We start from the raw sequence: 19,943 nt of genomic DNA, 5'->3' as shown, positions 1-19,943 counted from the left end.
CTCATCCTGCAACTTTCTACTTTCTCCCTTTATGACGCTTTTTAGTTTTTCCTTCTTCCGTCTTTCACACATGTGTCTTTTGCTCGCAGCAAATGCTTGAGGCATAAGAATAAGCCCCGGCCCTCACAAATAAGTGCCGGTGCTCAGCACCGTAAACATCAAGCACAAATTAAGCACTGGATGAAGACAATAGCCTCTGGACGAGGAGCAGGTTGTTTGCTGTGAAGAAATTCTGCTGATTGGCTTGAGATGCTATGAGCCTTTCATGAAAGGTGAGCAGGATAGCCCAAGATCTAGAGACAGAATTGGCAGTTGAAATGAGTTTTATATGGAGTGAGAGGTCAGCAGTTCTCGTGCAAGAGGTGGACAGAGAGTCCGAGTAGGATGGAGCAATTGAGCTTTTGCTAAGGAGTTTGGCTCCCAGGCTGAGGGTAGAATTTCTTTTTGAGAAATCTACATGATGACTTGGTGGTAGCGGTGAAGAGATTGGTGGTTAAGTATTGTTTTGTTCCGGGGGTTGTCCTGTAAATCCAGGAGGGCCGAATTCATGTCAGAACATCAATCTATCCACAAAAGATTAATTTAATCCACTGAAATAAATTGGAAATTAGTCACACAGAGGTTCTCTTAAAAATATGGCATGCGTATGATCCTCATGGAACCAACAATGGACGCGTCTGCTTTAGTAATATGTCTGGGAGTCCGCAGTTTTTTCAAGAAGGGTGAGCAGTGTGGTCTTGTTTGGAGGTGACCGACAAGGCAGCGTTGATAACAGATTTTGAATTCATCAATTTTTTTAAGGGTGCGCAGAGTTGAATTTGGCAGAGGTGGCAGGGAGTGTGATCATGGTGGTCTTTATTCCAAGAGCTAGGAGCTCTTGGGTGGTCCACATTCCCTGGGTTACTTTACTTCTACTCGTTTACAACCAATGCTTAGCTTGTGCAGAGAGTCGCACATCCTGGCCATTGTGCACTTCGACTTGGCTCCTTGAAATTATTTATAGCACTGATAATCTCATAAAAATTACTTCATTTGATTGTTGCCAGTGCTCACAAGAAAGGACTCACAACATAGCTAAAGCTGGATATCTGATTGCCTCTAGGCACTCTGCAAACATATCAGAGATATAGCAATACAACCCTTCACATTACTCACCGAATCAGCGCCCCCCTAAAGGAAGTACAGCCCAGTCATCTGTAAAATAAGGATGAAATACGGTTAAGATATTCGGAAACAGAGGGTTGAACCTAGTGAGCATGAGAGTGAAACAGGAAAGGTGAGAAACCATGAGAGAGAGGGAGGAAAATAGTGAGGGAGACAGAAAGAGAGATTGAGGGTGAGGGAGAAAAAAGCAACACTAGAAGGAGGAAGAGAGTGGGTAAATGAAAAATGTCATTTAACCATGGAAGTGGCTCACTGAGTTAAGCATTTGATAGTGAGGTCTGTCTATATTTCAGGAGGTTGAATCTTAGCAGGAACCACTAATCCTTTCACTTTTTAAGGTTGATACAATGAGTATCATTAAACAGAATAATAGGAACGTAATCAAGTAGGGTGCAAAATGTAAAGTTTGAAAAAGAAACAGCATGACCTGGATAAAAGAATGCACGAGAGACGCGAGAACAGTAGAAAGCAAAACAAGTGAAATGAAAGCAGTTTACTACATATTTTTAGGTAGAAAAGAAGATAAGCGCATCAAGAGACGCATAGAGTAGTTCATAGAGAGAGAAAATGGGATTTCATGAGAGAAAAACACAAAATGATTAGAAAAGTGACATCCAGCAGGAAAGATGTGCATCATGAGAGACAAAAGAGAACCTGCACGAGAAGGAGAATACCAGGAGAAAGAGGAGTAGAGTAGAAAGGGGGTATTCAGGAAGAGTCAGATGAAATAAAGGGACCCCTAATTAGGAGGGAGAGTCAAGGAAAGAGTAGTGTTACCAGGAGAGATAAACCGATAGCTTGACATTGGAATGGATGTCAATTAGGACAGATGCTGAGAACGAGAACGGTGGAGAGAGGATAGAGGCAGTGAAAATGTATGCAAAGAGGAAAGCGTGGGAACATAATACAAAAGAAAGGGATATGAATAACAGGAAAGGAGACAACGATTGGAAGACATCATGAGACTGAAGGATGCAAGCAGGAGGGGAAGCGACAGAAAGCATGTGGGGAAACAGCATGGGAGGATGAAAAGCAGCAGGGTAGAACAGTGGAAGACTGAGAGAGATGCGAGGGTTTTGACTATGAGATGGGGGCGGAATGAAAGTAGAACAGGGGGACATAGGAAAACTCAAAGTGAGAGAGAGCAAGCGACGGATAAGGAGAGTAGGCGAGAGAAGGAGTGAAGTCTCCTTTCCACCCGGAGAGAGTGATTGGAGGGCACTACCCTACTTCATACCTGCGATACGGAAGAACGTGGTTATCACAGCTTGTGATTCCTGGATGGCCTCTCGCCGTCTGCGTGACGCACCACAATTCTAGGACAAATAAAATGTGCAATGAGGCTTCAAGCAACACATAGCATAGAAGCAAACTGCATTCCAGTGGTGGTTTGGCACAGGGGCGTAGGAGACACTAAATTTCTGGGGGGGACAGGGACAACCTTGAGGTGGGCCCCCTGCACAAAGTTTTCAACCAGAAGGGTTGCCGTGGTGGAGGGAGATGGGGAAGGCGGTCGCTTCCAGTCGAGTCCTGTGTGGCCTGCAATTCCCTGTCTGCTGGGCCCTTTGCTGCCTGTTAGGCAGCAACAGACTCTGTGATGCTGTCTGCCTGTGTGAAGTCCTAAGAGGCCTGTACTGCCTGCTGGGCGCAGTTCTACCCGTTGATTCCTGTGCTGCCTGCCATGCACTGTGGCGCCTGTTGGGAGCTTTCTTTCTAGTCAGGCTGTGTCAGTCTCTGGGCCCCTGCCTGCCTATGAAGGTCAGTAAGGCCTATGATTGCTGCTAGGTCCTTGTCTGACTGTCAAGTGGCAGTCTCTGTGCTGCCGCGTTCCTGTGAACTGCTCTGCTGTCTGACAGGGTCGGCCTTAGTGCTGGTGGCGCCCTGTGCGACATTGTTTGTTGGCGCCCCCTAGTAACCACCTCCGCCATGGATTCCTTCACTACTATCCGTCACCACTCTCTCTCAGATGCATGTCATTAGTTTTATAGCACCACTCATACCGGGAAATATCCCTTACAACACAATCAATGCAATGCAATGCATTGACCACGCTGCCATTACCACAAATATGGGTCTAGCACGCATGCCTTTCATATCTTTACCACGCATATGCGTGGTTACAGCATAGAAAGCGGTCTAGCTGTCCGGGTGGAACAGGAAGAAGCAGAGGAGAGAAAGGTAAGTAGGGCTGTGGCCGGGTTTAGGGTGGGAGGTTGGGAGGTTGGGGTCATTTTTAGGACAGGGTAGGGTCAGGGTAGTTTTTAGGACAGTGTGGGGTAGGTTTTAGCGTTCAGGAGGAGGGCGTGGAGTTCAAGTAGCTTTTAGGACAGTGTGGGGTAGGTTTTAGGGTACAGGGTGGGGGTCATGTAGTATTTAGGACAGAGTGGGGTAGGTTTTAGGGTTCAGGGTGGTGGCAGGGGCGCCAAGGTAGTTTTTAGAGCAGTTCAGGGTAGGTTTTAGGGTTCAGAGTGGGGGTCAGGGTAGTTTTTAGGACAGGGCAGGCGGGTTTAGGGCTTAGGGCAGGGGCAGTTTTAAGTGCTTGGAGGGGTGGAGTATGGTATCAGGTGTAAGGGTGCAGGGTACGGAGAATTGACCACGCATGTTCCTTCACCAAACATGCTTTTATAATGAAATTCGTTGTAAAGCATGCATAGTAGTAAAGACATGGTCGTTGTTGAGAGCGCGATGTTAAGGCATGCACGATATACCCCTCCCAAGCCATGTAACACCTATTTCCAAAGGGAAAGGGTGTTGCCTCCCTCTTCCAAATGAAATCCTTTGTTCTGCCTTCCTGGGCATGAGCTGCTCAAGCAGCAAAAGGAGGGCAGAAATCTGTCTGAGGGGTGGCAGCAACGTGGGCTGCCCGGAAAACCCCAGAAAGCTGGTAGGAGCAATGCTGGGGATCCTCCCCCAAAGTGCATGGAATCATACAATCAATACTGACAATAGTATTGGGGTATGATTCTGACATGTTTGTTACCAAACATGCCCAGGTTCGGAGTTACCATTATGTACCTGGACACAGGTAGTGACCTATGTCTAGTACAAGCGTAAAAGGGCGTCGCGCACACTCAAGAGGTCCAGGAAAATGGAGCTGGAGTTTGTGGGGGCACCTCTGATCTTGCAGAGGTGCCCTCACACACAGACACTTGCACCCTGCCATCGGGGCTAGGAGGGCCTACCATAGGGGTGACTTACAGTGACCTGGTGCAGTGACCTGAAGTGAAAAGGTGCAAGCCTGCAAACACAGCTTACATGGGCTCCTATAGGTGGCATAATACATAATAGATGCTGCAGCCCATGGGGAACCCCTGATCCCCCAATGCCCTGGGTACCTGGGTACCATATACTAGGGACTTATAAGGGGCACCAGTATGCCAAGTGTGGGGTGTGTGTGGTCCAAGCAACCAAATTTAATGGGAGAGAGCAGTGGGGTACTGGTTAGCAGGATCCCAGTGAACACAGTCAAAACATACTGACAACAGGCAAAAAGTGGGGTAACCATGCCAAAAAGAGGGTACTTTCCTACATCTGACAAAAGCAGTAACCCACTGACCTATTCACATTATATACACTTTGTGATCTGCATGTAGACATCCTTTGTAGCAGGCATAGTAACCCTGTATGTTATGATGAGTCAAAACTTCTACTAGACAAAACTTCAATCTCTCTCCAGAAAGACCATTAATCACCTGAATTAACTTGAGATTTTTATTGTTGCCTGAAAACTGATGGTGGCAAGGAACATCCAGCAGGTGCATTTAAAGTCACAATATACTTGCAAACATAGCGCCCCCATCCTAAGTCAGCACCAAGTGCAGCAGCAGCGGTTGCATCGCCCTAGCTGCCTTACCTAGCCCTGTCCATCTCTCTGGCCATCTGGTTCTTCCTGGGACCCATGCTTTGTGCTGGTCTCTCCGCTGTCTATCCAGCAGTGTCAGGCTCTGTTCCACCATAGCCTGTGAAGTCCTGTAAAGCCTGTGAGCTGCCACAGTGCTGGCTTCGCATCCACAGGCCATTGGCAAGAAATGAGATTTACAGACTGCCCTTAGCCTTCAGAGCAGGCTTTCACAAATACCAGGAAGGCTGAGGGAGAGACAGGGGACCGAAATGTTGGGGGGGCAGGATGTCAACTTAGGGGACAATAATTAGCACTGGGACAGGCAAGCTGGAGAGAGAGGAGCGAAGATAGTGAGAGAGAGGCGACAGAAACGGGGCCCTAACAAACATTGGCGCACAGGGTGCCAGTAGTGTGCTAAAAGCCGGCCCTGCTCATATCTCTCAGTAACTCAACAATACTGTTTTTAGAAAGGGAGATACTCTGCAACACAGCACTGTATTTAAAAAGAAAGGGAGTTACTTAGCAATAGTTTATTTAATTACCCAAACCTCCTTATCGTCTTCAAATCTTGCTGCTGTCTTCAGGGTTGGATCTTCAAGGGACAGGAAGGGTTGGCTCAGGGCCTCTCCTCTCCCTTTGTTCTCAGAAGTGCAGACTGCAGGCAGCTGATGGCAAGGTGAGAAGGAATCCCTTGTGTGCTGCAGCACAACAAAAGGGAGGAGGGCGAGTGTCCTGGAGCCAGGTCACAGGTCAAGTGCAGGGCCAGTATAGGTAGCGCTTTCATGCGCTAATGGCCCTGCGAATTAAAGGAGAAGGGAAAATTCTTCTGTCCCCTCGTCCCCCCCACCCTTGTCCCCCGTATCCCCCCCACTCCAAAATCTGGGTGGGACATATCCCCCGCGTCCCCCACACTTCCTACGCCCATGGTTTGGCACCTCGAGTCACAGTTATGCAGAGTCGCACATCCTGGCCATTGTGCACCTCGACTTGGCTCCTTCTCAGGTATACATGCACACACTCGAGAACGCACACAGCACACCTGGGCAATTCCAGTGCAGTTTAACCTATTGCAAATTACAGGTATCTTTTTCACCGTTAGCGGACGCACAATTTCCATACATGACTGAGTTTTGGACCTTAGACTTGGGAACCACATGCAAATTGTGCATGTTACCCTGTTCAGTAGTACATGATATCAGATTTTCTCTAAATTGCCCAAATGATTTGCAGCAGATTTTATCTGGTGAAATTCTTACAGGCAAACACCTACAAGGGGCATAGTATGCCCCAAAGTTGAAATGCTGATTCGGGCACAAATAGCATTTGTACCTGCATGGATCACAAAACAGAATGAATGTTGCAGAAACAATCGACCATAGAACACACTCCAAGTGTAATCCTTAGCAACAAATAATAACCATCCAGGGATGAAATAGTCTGCATGAATAAAGGTGTAAGATTGGAAAAAAACAAAACGGACTAACCTATACCATGCAGCATGCATACAGAAAAAGAAAAGACAGTGGATAACCCAAGGATATGGCCCTGCACACTCACCCACCGTGTCAGCTACCGTGTCAGCTATCCCTCTGACATATGTACTAAGTAATAACAAGATGTAGTGGGGAGTCCGAAAATACACAAAAATCACCAATACAACATGTGTGTTGTATGTGTATTGTTTCATAAATAACATACAATTCAAAATTCAAAAAAATCTCTCAGGCGTCATCTAGAGAAGTGAAGATAATCAAAAGGCAACATATGAGCTCTCAGAAACGAAAGTGTCACCTTAAATGGCACAGCTCTAAAAGACACGTGTTGCGTGCACTTATAGTAGAGTGTCTTTATGGTATGAGCAGGTTTGGATGCTTTATGTAGTTTGTCAGGTTTATTAGGCTAGTATTGTCTTTGAGTTGTCTAAAACATTTTCACTTGGAGTAGTTTGATGTTTTTAAGTGAAGTGATGTACATGACATGTTCTTTTAAGAGGATGCCATATTCTGGATAAACAGATCGAGTTGATCTACAAGACCTGTAATTTGTGTGTAGGAATATGTTGAAGAAGCAACGTGTAGGTGGGTGACGTATAAAGAAGATAGACTCCCTATATTTTTTTTAATCTTCAGTTTTTCATCTTCTCTCTGGTGTTGGCCTTATTGTTATCCACATAAGGATGAGGGATGTAAGTAAGAAGGTTTTTGCCATTCAGAGTAGCTGAAGTACCAAGGTAACCTGGTTTTGCCGTTATTTAAGGCTGGCTGTTTTTTAGGTCATCGTGTGAATTTGAAGGCTTCTGGGATATTGGTGTTGATTTTCATTGTGTCTTTTTCGCAGTTGTACAATTTGGATTTCTTTTGATTTTGGGCCATATATGAGTGCTTGGCAAGTGAGTGGCTACAATTATATGTTTTAGGTGGGTACCTCGTACTTTTTAATTGGTTTTGGCTGGGACATTTACCGTTTTCAGCATTTAGGGTGACACTTTCGTTTCTGACATCTCATACCGTTTTTTTATTATCTCTGCTTCTCTAAATTTGGGCTGAGAGGTTTAAGAAACCTGATGTGATGAAACTACTCATTTTAAGGAACATTTTTATTAAAAAAAATTGGTGAATCTTCCTTGGGACTGGCAAACCCAACTGGGATATAGGACAACATTGGATAATATACTCAAGGATATTCTATTCCTTTATTTCCTTTTATACTTATTCCACTGATTGCCCCTCACTCATTGCTGATTTCATATTCCACTTTCTTTAAATTGTTCTATTTGCTTCTGTCTATTTTCTTAAATGCATGTCTTTATTTACTTCTTTACCCTAAGTGTTTTTCTGTCACAAGAATTGATATGCTCAACAATCAGACCACTCCTTCACTATTTAGGTGAATGTGAGAAAGTCATCCTTTTGGCCCTGATCACCACCATTTTTTGACAGATGCCAGTTGTTACTGACTCTGTCTGTGCCCTGGGCTCTGCTAACCAAGCCCCAGGCCAGTGTTCTGTTTAAAAGGTATATGCTAATTAGACACAATTATAATTGGCTCTGACAACCCCCTGTAAGTCCCTAGTATATGGTAGTGTATGTAGGATTAGGGACTCCAATGGAGTTAGGGCACCCATGGGTGCACTGCTGTGGTGTCTTGGGTCATTTTAAAGGCAGACCTACTTTGCTGGCTTCTTTTAAAATAAAATTAATCCCAAATCCGACTTTGGAATTAAAAGTACTTTCACAGTCTTAAACTACCTCATTTTTACACATAAGTCACCCCTAAGGTCTGTCCTAGGTGCCCCAAGTGTACAGTGTAGAGTAAATACAAGCTGGGACACTATAAAAGTTGTTTTATAAGCCCTGGTGAGGGAAAAACTGCCAATTTCCCCTTTCCCCGTTGTTGTGCATTAGCTCCATAGGCTAACTTTGGAAGGTTTTATTTTAAATTAATAAAGTCTTATTTTTGATAGGAGCGAGCTAAATATGTCATTCAAGATATCTATTATTAGTTAGAATAAATCCGATAACTTGCCAATGTTAGATTTATTCTAACTATTATAGGGAAAGAGTTTTAGAACTCTTTCAAAGGTTACCTAAAATCAGCCAGCCCTGTAGTAGCCTTTCCTGATTGGTCAGTCTCTGGCAGGCTGAGCCAAGTTACCTTAATGAGGTGTGAAGTGGCCTGGGCTGAGACAATAAAGTATCTGGTGGGTGGAGATCTGCAACAGCAATTGGCAGAGCAGGGAGGGGGCTGGGTGGCCAAACTGGTCTTTAAAGGAAGGAAAGACACTTGGTACAGAAATCAGCCATCCCCATTTCTTGCACCCCCAGCCAGATGGGAGCCCCAGTAATTAGATTAGGAGAGGGGCTGGAAAGAGAGTGTTAGGGAAAATTAGCCACACCAGTGGGTGGGCTTAGCCAGACCTGCACCTCAAGGAAAGATTTTCTCCATCTTTGATTTTTAAGGAAGAATGCTTCCTGGGATTGAAATATGCCACATTTAGAAGGAAGTGGTCATCACTAAAGGTGATACCCTGCACCCTATTGGTCAGGGGTGCCTCCCTGCTTGCCAACCCAAAAACCTGCATAAATATGGAAGATCCCTGTAAGTCCCTGGTATATGGTAGGATTAGGGTCTCCAGTGGAGTTAAGGCACCCATGGGTACACTGCTGTGGTGTCTTGTGTCACTTTAAAGGCAGTTCTGCTTTGCTGGCTGCTTTTACAATAGAATTAATCCCAAATTCGACTTTGGAATTAAAAATACTTCAAATGTCTTAACTACCTCGTCCCTGCTGGAAAAAAAATCAGAAGAAGAAGGATTGTCTTGCTGAACTTCTGGTCTGCACCTGAAGGACTGCACCCACATTGACTGCATCAGGTGCATGCTCTAGGCTTCATCGCAAAAAAGGTCTTTGCCTTACTTCTAAAGAACCAGGAGTGGACTCCCTGTAAGCAACAGGTACAAAAGAACTACCAAATGTCCTCTGCATCGGGTCCTGCAAGAAGAGCCCACAGGACCAGTGTCCAGTGGCCTTTTGAAGATTCTGACCAGGTGCATTCTGAGAATTGTAGTGCCAACTCCCAAGGAGCCACTCAGAGCTTCTTAAATCTTGGACCACGTTTATGGACACTGCAAGACCCCAAAACTGATTTTTGAAATAAGAGGTTTGGAAGTTTGGAGAAGTTTAATGCAGCTTTGGAAAAAAGCTTTGTAAGATGACTGATTCATCGATGAGATCAAGCTAGCGACATCGAACCGCAACCCAACCTGAATCTCAGGTTGGTCCCGATAGAGTGCTGGAGCTTTCCGTGAAGAAGAGACTTCCAGTAGTTGACTGGGACCTCACCCTGAGCCAAGCTGACGACCTTGCTTTGTAAGCCTGCCTGGAGAGGAGTCTTGCTCGACAAAGAGAGAAAAAGCTCTAGAAAAAAAGACTAAGGGCCAGATGTTTGAAAGCATTTTGCATTTGCAAACAGTGCAAATGCCCGTTTGCAAATGCAAAATGCCATTTCAGAATGTATGAAATACATTCTGAATGCAATTTTAAGGAATCGCTAAAATAGCGATTCCTTAAAATTGCCACCCTGTTTAGAGAGTCGCAAATTGCGACTCTCTAAATTAGAAATCGCAAATAAGGATTCCTTATTTGCGATTTCTTAGCACATGTATGAAGCAATTCCTAAATGCGATTTTGGCATTTAGGAATCGCTAATAACCATGTGCAAAATAAAAAAATGCATTTATAATGCATTTTTAAATTGTACATGTAAAGCACACATGCCCTATTGGCATTTGTGCACCTCACATGTCCACCCAAAAAAATTTGGGGTGCAGCAGAGGGGGCTTTAGGCCCCAAGCACCCTGTAGTTTTGCATTTCCAAAATTGCGATGTCTGGTTCAGAAATCGCAATTTTGGAAATGCAAATAATTTGCATATATGGGCCAACAGGCCCACAGCTGCGAATGGGGCCGGTATCGCAATTTGCGATTTGGTAATGGCATTTGCGATTTTTAAGAAATTGCTATTACCGAATCGCAAATGTGATACATGGCACTTTGCGAGTCGGAAATAGCGATTTCTTAAAAATCGCTATTTCCGAATCGCAAAGGGCCGTGATGATACATCTGGCCCTAAGTATCTCATTACGAGTTTGGTTGGTCTTCAATCTATCAAGCTCGTGGCAGCGGTCGGGCCACTGCACTCCTGGCGGTCCGAGTGTCAGATTATGACCCTGGCAGATAGAACACCAGAAGACCATTGCCACCACTAGAATCACAGATCTCAAAGGAGGGGCGGCGGTCAAAGTCATGGTCAGCCACGGCCGTGTCCCTGGCAGCACCTCTGTGCTGATCATGGCTTCACTTTCCGCCAGCTTTTCCATGGCAGTTTTACTGCCATGGAAGGCTGGCCGAAAGCCAGTGGTGAGGGTCATGGGGGGCTACTGCACTGCCCACGACTAAGTCGTGGCCAGTGGAGGCCCCCGTCTGCTTTGCAGACAGTGTGCATTCTGAGGGTGCTGGTGTGTGACATAATTGGCCTCAGCTCCCTTAAGGGACTGTTTTCATCAGGCTGACCAGCCGAAAAGTAAAAATACAACATTTAAGCCGGTCAGCCGGGACAAAACAACATAATACAATAGGGAGTGAGGCTGCCGGGTTGACACTGGCCTCATCTCTGCGGCTTTGGCGGTCTGACAGTCGGACCGCCAAAGTCTTAATGAGGCCCTAAGTCCAAAGGTAAAAGTTTGACTGAGGCCTCTATCTCAGTGTATCCGACTTGGGCTCTATCGCGGTCAGCCGCAAACTTTGACTTTGCCTCAGTCAAGCTCAACCAGATTTCTGCAGTTGGCGCTTTTTTACTTTTAGGCACTAGAAAGAGCATTTTTACATTTAATCTTTTTTAAAAATCGCATATCCTGTTCCCTACACTGGATAGTTGTCGTTTTGGTATCATTTTAAGGATAAGAATATTTCCTATGTTTATAAATTGGTGTTGGAATAATATTTTGTGTTGCTTATTACTTATTTACTGTTTTGTTGATATTAAATCTTTCACACACCTGTCTCCTCAGTTAAGCCTAACTGCTTGTGGGTCAAGCTACTAAGGGTCGAGCAAGGATTCATTTATTGAGACCCTGACTGGACCTTATGTGAGACTGTGACCTATTTGTAAGTGTAGATACCTACCTGTCCTTACTAATAATCCACTTTTCAACAGTGATGCACTGCTTTTTGGATACAAACAGTTAACATTAATATGGTATTAATCTTGTTTGACTTCCTTACTTGTGTGTACCTGCAATTATAGCAATTGTATTTGCTGAATATGTCTTTTGCAGCCCTGAAGAAGCAGAAACAGTTTGCGAAACGTGTTGGCAACTTCATTGAATTATGTGGCAACTTAATTGATTTATTTACCTACATCTTTAAATTGTATTAAATGTCCATAACAGGAATGTAGTGTACCTGCGTGGCAACTTTAAGGACCAATGTATCGTCTCCCTTTAGAATTTGATATATTAACTAATTGTATTTTTATTCATTAAGCAATGAATGTGATACATTTACAAATTATGACCCTCATTTCAACCTTGGCGGGCGGCAATCGGCGCCCGCCAAGTTGAAACCGTCGGGCGGCCGCCAATGCAGCCGCACTCCTGCGGGGCCTATTTGGAGATCCCGCTGGGCCGGCGGGCATCTCGGCCGCAACACGGGAGCCGGCTCCAAATGGAGCCGGCGGTGTTGCTGCTGTGCGACGGGTGCAGTTGTGGGTATGATTGTTTTTGTGCAGGAAGGTATACTATGTGTGCTGCAGAATGCCGTGGGCCTGATTTAGATCTTGGCGGAGAGAATACACTGTCACAAGCGTGACAGATATCCCATCAACCGTATTACGATGTCCTAGAATATCGTGTGATCGCAATAAAGTGGACAGGATATCTTTGACATTTGTGACTGAGTATTCCACTCTGCGTGATCTAAATCAGGCCCTGTATGTCCGTCAAGTTAAAACCAGCTTTGCATGGGCCTACAGTGGAGTAACCACTTCTGGTTCCATGGTGGCCTTAGAATGGTTCTTCAGTCTTTTATATTTACTACACATATGCAGATTTGATGGGACATAGTCTCAGGATCTTTTCCACAAAGTCGGCAGAGCTCATTTGTGCTAGTTCACTCACAAGGTGGTAGATATAGAAGTGATGGTAGGCAACCCAAACAATGTCTCACAAACAATGTTTGGATCTGGGCTTTAATGGCAGTGCCCAGGTATTGTTGTGTTGTTAGCTTCGAGTATGTTTTAACATTCTTGTTTACATGCCCTTAACTTGGGAGTAGGTAGAAATTTAATCCCATTGTTCTGTTAATCCAAGCATTGCTAACAAACTGGTGAGGTAATATCTGGCCAGGAAGTGATCTCTGCTGCTGATTTCTACCAAATGATGGTGATTCAGTGTCCACTGTTAGCTTTCTGTAGCTTGTAACAGGCTTCTTGCCTTGCTATGGATTGCTTAGCTAGGACAAATTGAAGATGCAGCTCGGCTGGAGACAAGTATCCCAGTAGGGAGTAGACTTACTTAAAGAGTTTGGTGATGGCGTTATCCAGGTGACTAGCATCTCTACCCCTTAAGGCTTTGCTTGCATAGGAACTAATATGGCCTAGCTTTTTTTGCAGAAGAGGTAGGTATGTAGAAGATGCTAAGGCTGCTTTATGGGCTTGAAGGCTGCAGTAAGAGCTATTGGTTTCTGGTGCATGAGCTTCAGATGTTGTTTGAAGGAGCCTTGTCTGTCTAAAAGCATGCCTAGGTACTTCAACTCTGATACCGCCTCTCCTTTTTCCTTGCCCATATGCAATTGGTGAAGGCTCAGGGGTGGTTTTCCCTGAATAATTATTTTAGACTTTGAGTTGATTTCCATGGTATTTGCATTGGAGTATGAACCTGTAGCATTCAGAAGCCTATGGAGGCTGATTTGTGTTCGGTTGAGTAGCACTAAGCCATCAGCGTACATCAGACATGGTAGCTGGATGTTGCCTAGTTTGGGGGCATTTGAATACCCCTGTGCTAAATTGGTGGGCAGGTCGGATAAAAAGAGATTAAAGGGAGTGGGGGCTAGCACACACTCTTGCCATAACTCTTGATAGGCTGGGCTCTTTCTCGATAACTGGGCACCAGAAGAACTGAAGGGATCTCCCATGGATTGACAGAGTCACTTCCCTGCTTTAGCAGGCACCTCTCTGCAACAACGATCTGTCCTCTGGGACTCCTCTCTTGTCGACGAGCGTGATTCCTGGAATACACGTGGTAGGCTGAAGTGACCTTGACTGTCCGAAAGTCCAGCTGTCCAAATTTGGTGGAGATGAGAGCTTGCCTCCCTGTGCCAGACAGTACTCCTGTGCATCACGTCGTCTGCAGCTCCTTGGGCTTCTGTGCACTTCTTCCAAAAGTTCTTTGTGCACAGCATAGCTCAGGTCCTCAGCACTCCATCCTGTAACGCAGAGCTCTCTGAGTTGTTCTCTGGTGGCGTGCGATCCTTCTGTGTAGTGCTGCGATGACTGCACTTTGCAACTCCTTTGTCCCCATGTCCTGGGACTCCAGTGGATGCTGCCTGGTCATCTGAGTGCTCTCTAAAGTGCTGAGAGCCCCCTCTGTCTCCTCAGTCCAAGTTGTGACTCCCACGTCCCTCCTGGATCCGGGCAGCTCCTCTTTGACACAAAACGCGTTCCTGCGTGAACCAAGGCTTGTTGGCAGAATATAGTGACTCAAACAGCCTGCATCCAACAAATGTATGTGGGACATCTCTTGCACCAAGCAGGAACCCGCAGCTATCTTCTTTGGTGCATCTCTGTACTTTTCTTCCAACCAGAGAATCCACTTTTTCACCTTCTTCAAGGTGGGCAGGGACTCCTGTTCTTCCTGGACTCTTCATCGCCTTCTGGACTTGGTCTCCTCTCTCCACAGGTCTTCAGGTCCAGGAATCCATTGTTGGTTGCTTGCAGTCTTGCTTGGTTCTTGCATAATTCTTCATCACAACTTGTAGTGTGTTCTGAGGAAACCTGCTTTGCTTTACTCCTGCTTTCCTGGGCTCTGGGATGGGGTACTTTACTTACCTTTGGTGTTTTCTTACATTCCCAAACACTACACTTGCCTATGGGGAATCCGACGTTTACATTCCACTATTTTAGTATATGGTTTGTGTTGCCCCTAGGCCCATTCCAATCTATTGTATTTTCTACTGTTTGCACTATTCTATGACTGTTTACTTACCTGATTTTGGTTACTAGTTCATATATTGTATATAATACTTACCTCTAGAAGGAGTATTGCCTCTAGGATATTTTTGGCCTTGGGTCACTAAAATAAAGTACCTTTGTTTTTGGTAACACTGAGTATTGTCTTCTATTGTGGATAAGTACTGTGTGACTATAGTAGTATTGCAGGAGCTTTGCATGTCTCCTAGTTCAACCTTGGCTGCTCTGCTACAGCTACCCCTAGACAGCCTAAGCTGCTAGACACTGCCTACATTTCACTAATAAGGGATACCTGGACCTGGTGCAAGGTGTAAGTGCCATAGGGTCCCACTACGAACAAGGCCAGCCTCCTACAGTTAGGTATATTCCATCTGGCCAGTTTTTTCAACAGCTTTCCTCTGTCCACTCGGTCAAAAGCAGCCTTGTAATCTATAAAAAGCACTCCTTTAGGGAAACCCTGTTTGATTGAACGGAATCAGGCCTTTTTGGTTGCCCATGACAGTAGCTCCTGGAGGAGACAGCCAGACAAGTATTTAGAGTCCACATCCAGGAATGCTACAAGTCAGTAGTTGACAGGGACTGAGTTGTTGCCCCCTCTGTAGGTCAAAGTGATAGAGGAGCCTTTCCATGATGAAGGAACGGTGTTCGAAAATACTGTGTTCTCATTTAATGACTTCATGTGTCTTGACCAAAATGTTTGTCTTCTTTGAAAATAGCTGTTGGAATGCCATTTGGGCCTGGTTCCTTCTCTTCAGCTTTTTACAATCTTGCGCCCGTTGTTGCTGCCCAGAAGGACAGAGGATTTGAGGCTGAGAGTCCAATTATAATGTTAGCAAAGTCAGGTGAGGCCGTCGATTGATGTTCTGTGACCTTTTCCAGGGGTGGTCACAGCCTGAGTGGCCAACGTTTTTTGAGAGGTATAGATACCGGTTTTCATCTGAAATGTTAACTGTATCTTTTGACTAAGATAGGTAACTTAAATTTATCACAGTCTTCCAAAATTTGTTGTGTCTGTTGGTGTTGAGTTGGTGCAAAAGTTTGGCAGCTAAATTGTCATTAGCATCTCTTTTTTGATCCGACAAATGTTTTCTATAAGCAAGCCTGGACTTTGCCAGTTTTATTTTCATTGTGTCTTCACTAGAAGTTTTATAAAACGTAAGGAGAACTTGATTTAGACTCCATTTTAGCTATTTAGTTTTTCTATTGACTGCTGGTCAGGTGACTCTTTGCACATTTCTGGAGCTTTCTTCTGTGACTGCCAAATTCTGTTGTGAATTGCTCCCAAATAGTGTGGGTTGTACTTGATTTGTCCAAGAGGGCTATCAGTGAACATTTTGCTGCTTCCTATAAGTTTTGGACTGTCCTGGATGACCATTTTAATTTCTTGTTTACCGTGTAGATGCTGCCTCATATTGCAGCTGCTGGTTGGTGACTGTCCAGGGAAAGAGCAAGGCATAGCTCTTGTGGTAAATGGTCACTTTTGTCCCTAGGCATTATTGAGAAACTGGAGACCAAGGGTAAAAGTCGAGCAGAAAGCACTGTGAAGTTTATTAGAGAGGGAGTCTTATGATTGTTTTAAGTGAAGGATGGTGGGTGGTCATTTTAGAAACAGCAGTTGATTACGCATAGATTCAGGAACTCTAGTTCTCTGATGAGCCCTCTGCCCTTTTTATCATGCTTGAAGGTGGAATTTTGAGCTTGCTCCAGGACCAACCAGAAAGCACTCTGAGCTGTCAGTAGGTCTTCATCATGCGTTGACCCAATTAGGTTGACGTTGAAGTTCACAGAAAGGATTATTTCATAAGGACGTGGTCCATCATGCAGGACTGAAGTTTCATTTATCAAATGTGCTTTGGGTAACTGTTTTAATTTTGCTATTTGGGGGCATATAGATGTTCATAAGTTTTAAGTTGAACATCCATGAGCACAGTTTTAGAGTGGTTAAGACTGTTTGCAGGCAGCTTCATACTGTCTGTTTCATGATGCGATTACCTGTCAGAGCGTTCTTGATGTAGATTGCTAGGAAACAGCTTTGGCAGCCATAGGTGGCTTCTTTTGTGGCTGCAGCTGTGTAACTAATGTGGCCTGGAATCACAGGCACTTTTTCAACTAATGTCTCTTGTAACATGATTATTTGGAAGAAAAGCAGATGTTTCAGTGTCTCGTCAGCAAGTTTGTTGACAAGATGTTGATGTTACATGAGCAGATTCGAAGCCCAATGGGACAATGCTGGTGTTGTGGAACCTATTCATGCTTGTCTTTTTGTTTGATTCAGGGCTCCTGAAATCCAACTGCAATCATTGTCTTCCATTAGCCCTCTGGTGGTTCTCGAAGGCAGCAAAGGAAAGTGAGGGCTGGGGGAGTTGGAGATTTTCTCCATGAGCGTCTCAAAATCAAGATTGAGTGTTTATGTGGGATGGCAGGCGCATGATTTATTTTATGAGTTAGTAGATCATGGGTATATGGTGGTTCTACATTGGGTGACTCCAATATCCCCAGTTTTTGAAAGTCGTAGTGACATCTAATATCTGGAAGACAACTGCAGATGATGACCAGGTTATCTCTTGATTGGTACTCAGGATACATTTGGAGTATCTGGGTGCCAATTGCACTGGGGTATAGGGTTCCAGTGCTGATGGCATTGTTCTCAGTGACTCAAGGCTGCTGAGCCTCTGTTCTAAGAGGCAGCGCCCTAGTGTCTGACTGCTCTTTAAACCTTGCTATGATGTTGAATGAGTCTGGTTTGATGTTGTCCTGGTGTCCTGTTTTTTTCTTGACCTGAGCTATATGTGCCACAAAGTGGCTTGATGGTTCAAGTCATTGTTGTCTACTCTGTAGTCGAACTCGGTGCTAGACAAATGCTTCCTTTTTTGTGGCACGGCAGGATGGGGAGGTGGCCTTTTGTTTTGGAATATGCTTGATGGCATGCTCCTAGTGGTCTGTCATCCCTTCCCTTTTCAGGTGCACCCGTCAGGGGTGTTACAGGGTTTTGATTGTCTGCTTGTGTTGTTACCTGGCAACGTTCACTGCTGCTGTTTCCTTCTCTTCTGGAGTGGCAATTTCATGAGAAGTTTTAATATCTGCATTAGCAACTTGAGGTGCCATGTGGTCTGCACAGTCAATGGCGTGGTTTGTTACTTGTTCCTCGATGAATTTCTATTGAGCAAGTTTGGATTGTTGCTTGGGTTACTGAAGAAGGAGCAGATGCTTTTCCTCAGGCCTTTTTTTCCCTATGTTTTTGTGCTTCACTCAGATTCTTTCTGTGCGGGCCTCCTGACGTTTGGTCAGGGGCAGTTGTGTCACCTGGATCATGCCAGGGGAGTTATGGTTAGATTCAGAGATTCTAACCAGAAGCCGACTGCCTGTAAACAGATGGAGGCCCGTCTGTGGACAGACAGTTAGCTGAGGCTTCCACAATTGTCACCACAGGGGCTGCAATGCCAGTAGACGTGGTGAGACCTGGAAACTCTGGCGCTGACAGTCACTGGACGCATCCTTTTTTACTTCATGTGCTGAATGCAAAGTGGACTGAGTGGGTCCTTTAGGGGTGTGTAATAAGAGATTGTGGGGTTTGTGGGCTTAGAGGCCCCCTTGAGGCCACTGAGGATGTCGCCCATGATTTCAGGGAGTGACTCCAGTTTATATAGGATTGGGGAGCAGTCACAGAGACCTACCTGCTCCATGACTTCTGCTACTTTTTGTGCTTTAGTTATAAGACAGTGGAGATTGGCTATCTGTATGTCGAACCCGGAAGTGGAAACTGCCAGAGTATTCAGTAGCTTAATCTGAGTGTCCATTTGTGTGGACTGGTAGTTCAGGACTTCTGCTATTTGCAACGTTCTTAGCAAGGTTGCCCACACGTCTGCTGATTCATTTAGCTTGTTGGTTGAACTGGTGTGAACTCTGCTTGAATGGAGTTTGAGTAGTTCAACTGGTCACCGCCGTACATGGCTATCATGGCTTCCCATTCAGTTGCGGAAAGTGAACATGGGTTTTGTGAAGGTTTTACTTCCTGTGTGTCCAGTTTGATTAGGCTTCCTAAGAGAGCTCTGCTAGTATACACGAGTAGGTTATGTCCCTGGAGGTTGGCTTGGTTGCCTGCTCCTTCAGTGCTATTGTTTAGCTGAGAGCTTGTTGTTTTGCAGGACATTGACCCCCAGACCAGCGGTAAGGGTTTTGTAGAGGGAGAGGACGGGTGCTAAGTCATTTCTCTCTTCCATTGCTTCACTTAGAAGGGAGAGGTCTCTGCCAACCTTGCTGTTGGACGGTTTCAGTAGACCATCAGTTGTGTCTCTGCCCGAATGTTCTTGCCCAGAAAAGTCGAACACAGATTGAGTTGCCCTGCTCTGCTTGTGATTTGTTTAGGGCTTGAGGATGTACTTCCCTAATACAGAAGGGCTTAGTTGAGAATAGGTTTAGACTGCAATGAACCAGCCTGTCTGGAATGACTTGTGAAAGGCCATATGAGGCAATCTGATTAATGATGGTTGGCTCTTAAAGGACAGTAGTCCCAGGTTGTTTGATTTAGACATAAAAATAGCCACTGCTTAATCCTTAAAATAGAAGAATTTGCTATGGATTTTAAGTTGATGCTTTTTGGTTGATATATCTCTTGCACAAGATTGGTGTGATGACATTAATAATGGGGCTCTGGGATTATCTATGTGTGAGGGTGGGCCTGGACTTGGGCTTAGGGGTGTATTGCTCCCGATGGAAGTCAGCCCACTGCACACTGCCATACTTGCAAAAGTGATTTTCATGTTACCTCTGGTCACCTGTGGGGGGCCCTTTGTTCTTCTGGACTGCATTTTATGCATTGGAGTGGATATTATTTTCCATACCTCCGCAAGCTAGAGCTGGGGTGGATGGGCAGGTATGTCCAGAGAGGTGAAAGCAACACCAGCATAACACCAGCTGCCTCTGCATCCTCTGACAGTAACCGCAGCCTCCTAGGGCTTAGCCTTAGTGCTGCTGTCCTGGAACTACTTTCCTTTTCTTTCCTTTTCTTTTCCACAAGCAGAGACTGAACTTGAAGCTGAGCTGGGGTGGAAGCTTGGCTCAGCTGAGCACCTAGACAAATGCAAATACAGGTTGCAGTAAGCTGTTGGCTTGGCCACACTGACAAAACTCAGGTGCATTCTCTGGTTCTGGTGTCGGTGCTGTTGGTTGAGAGCAGCATGTTGAGGTACTGAGTG

At 45.1% G+C, this 19,943-nt stretch overlaps 1 protein-coding gene across 1 annotated transcript in view; it reads right to left on the bottom strand.

The window, feature by feature from the left end:
* The window catches only part of LOC138284829 (uncharacterized), a 276,359-nt gene that overhangs the window by 22,179 nt on the left and 234,237 nt on the right, over positions 1-19,943 (bottom strand). The window contains exons 9-10 of the mRNA XM_069224016.1: positions 2,402-2,480; positions 1,156-1,194 (exon numbers count right to left, since the gene is read on the bottom strand). Of these exons, the coding sequence (XP_069080117.1) occupies positions 1,160-1,194; positions 2,402-2,480 (114 nt within the window). The 3' untranslated portion in view covers positions 1,156-1,159. The remainder of the gene's footprint in view (positions 1-1,155; positions 1,195-2,401; positions 2,481-19,943) is intronic.

Source organism: Pleurodeles waltl, chromosome 3_1 (assembly GCF_031143425.1).
Source record: "Pleurodeles waltl isolate 20211129_DDA chromosome 3_1, aPleWal1.hap1.20221129, whole genome shotgun sequence".
Lineage (NCBI taxonomy): Eukaryota > Metazoa > Chordata > Amphibia > Caudata > Salamandridae > Pleurodeles > Pleurodeles waltl.
This window is presented reverse-complemented; position numbering and strand designations above follow the sequence as displayed.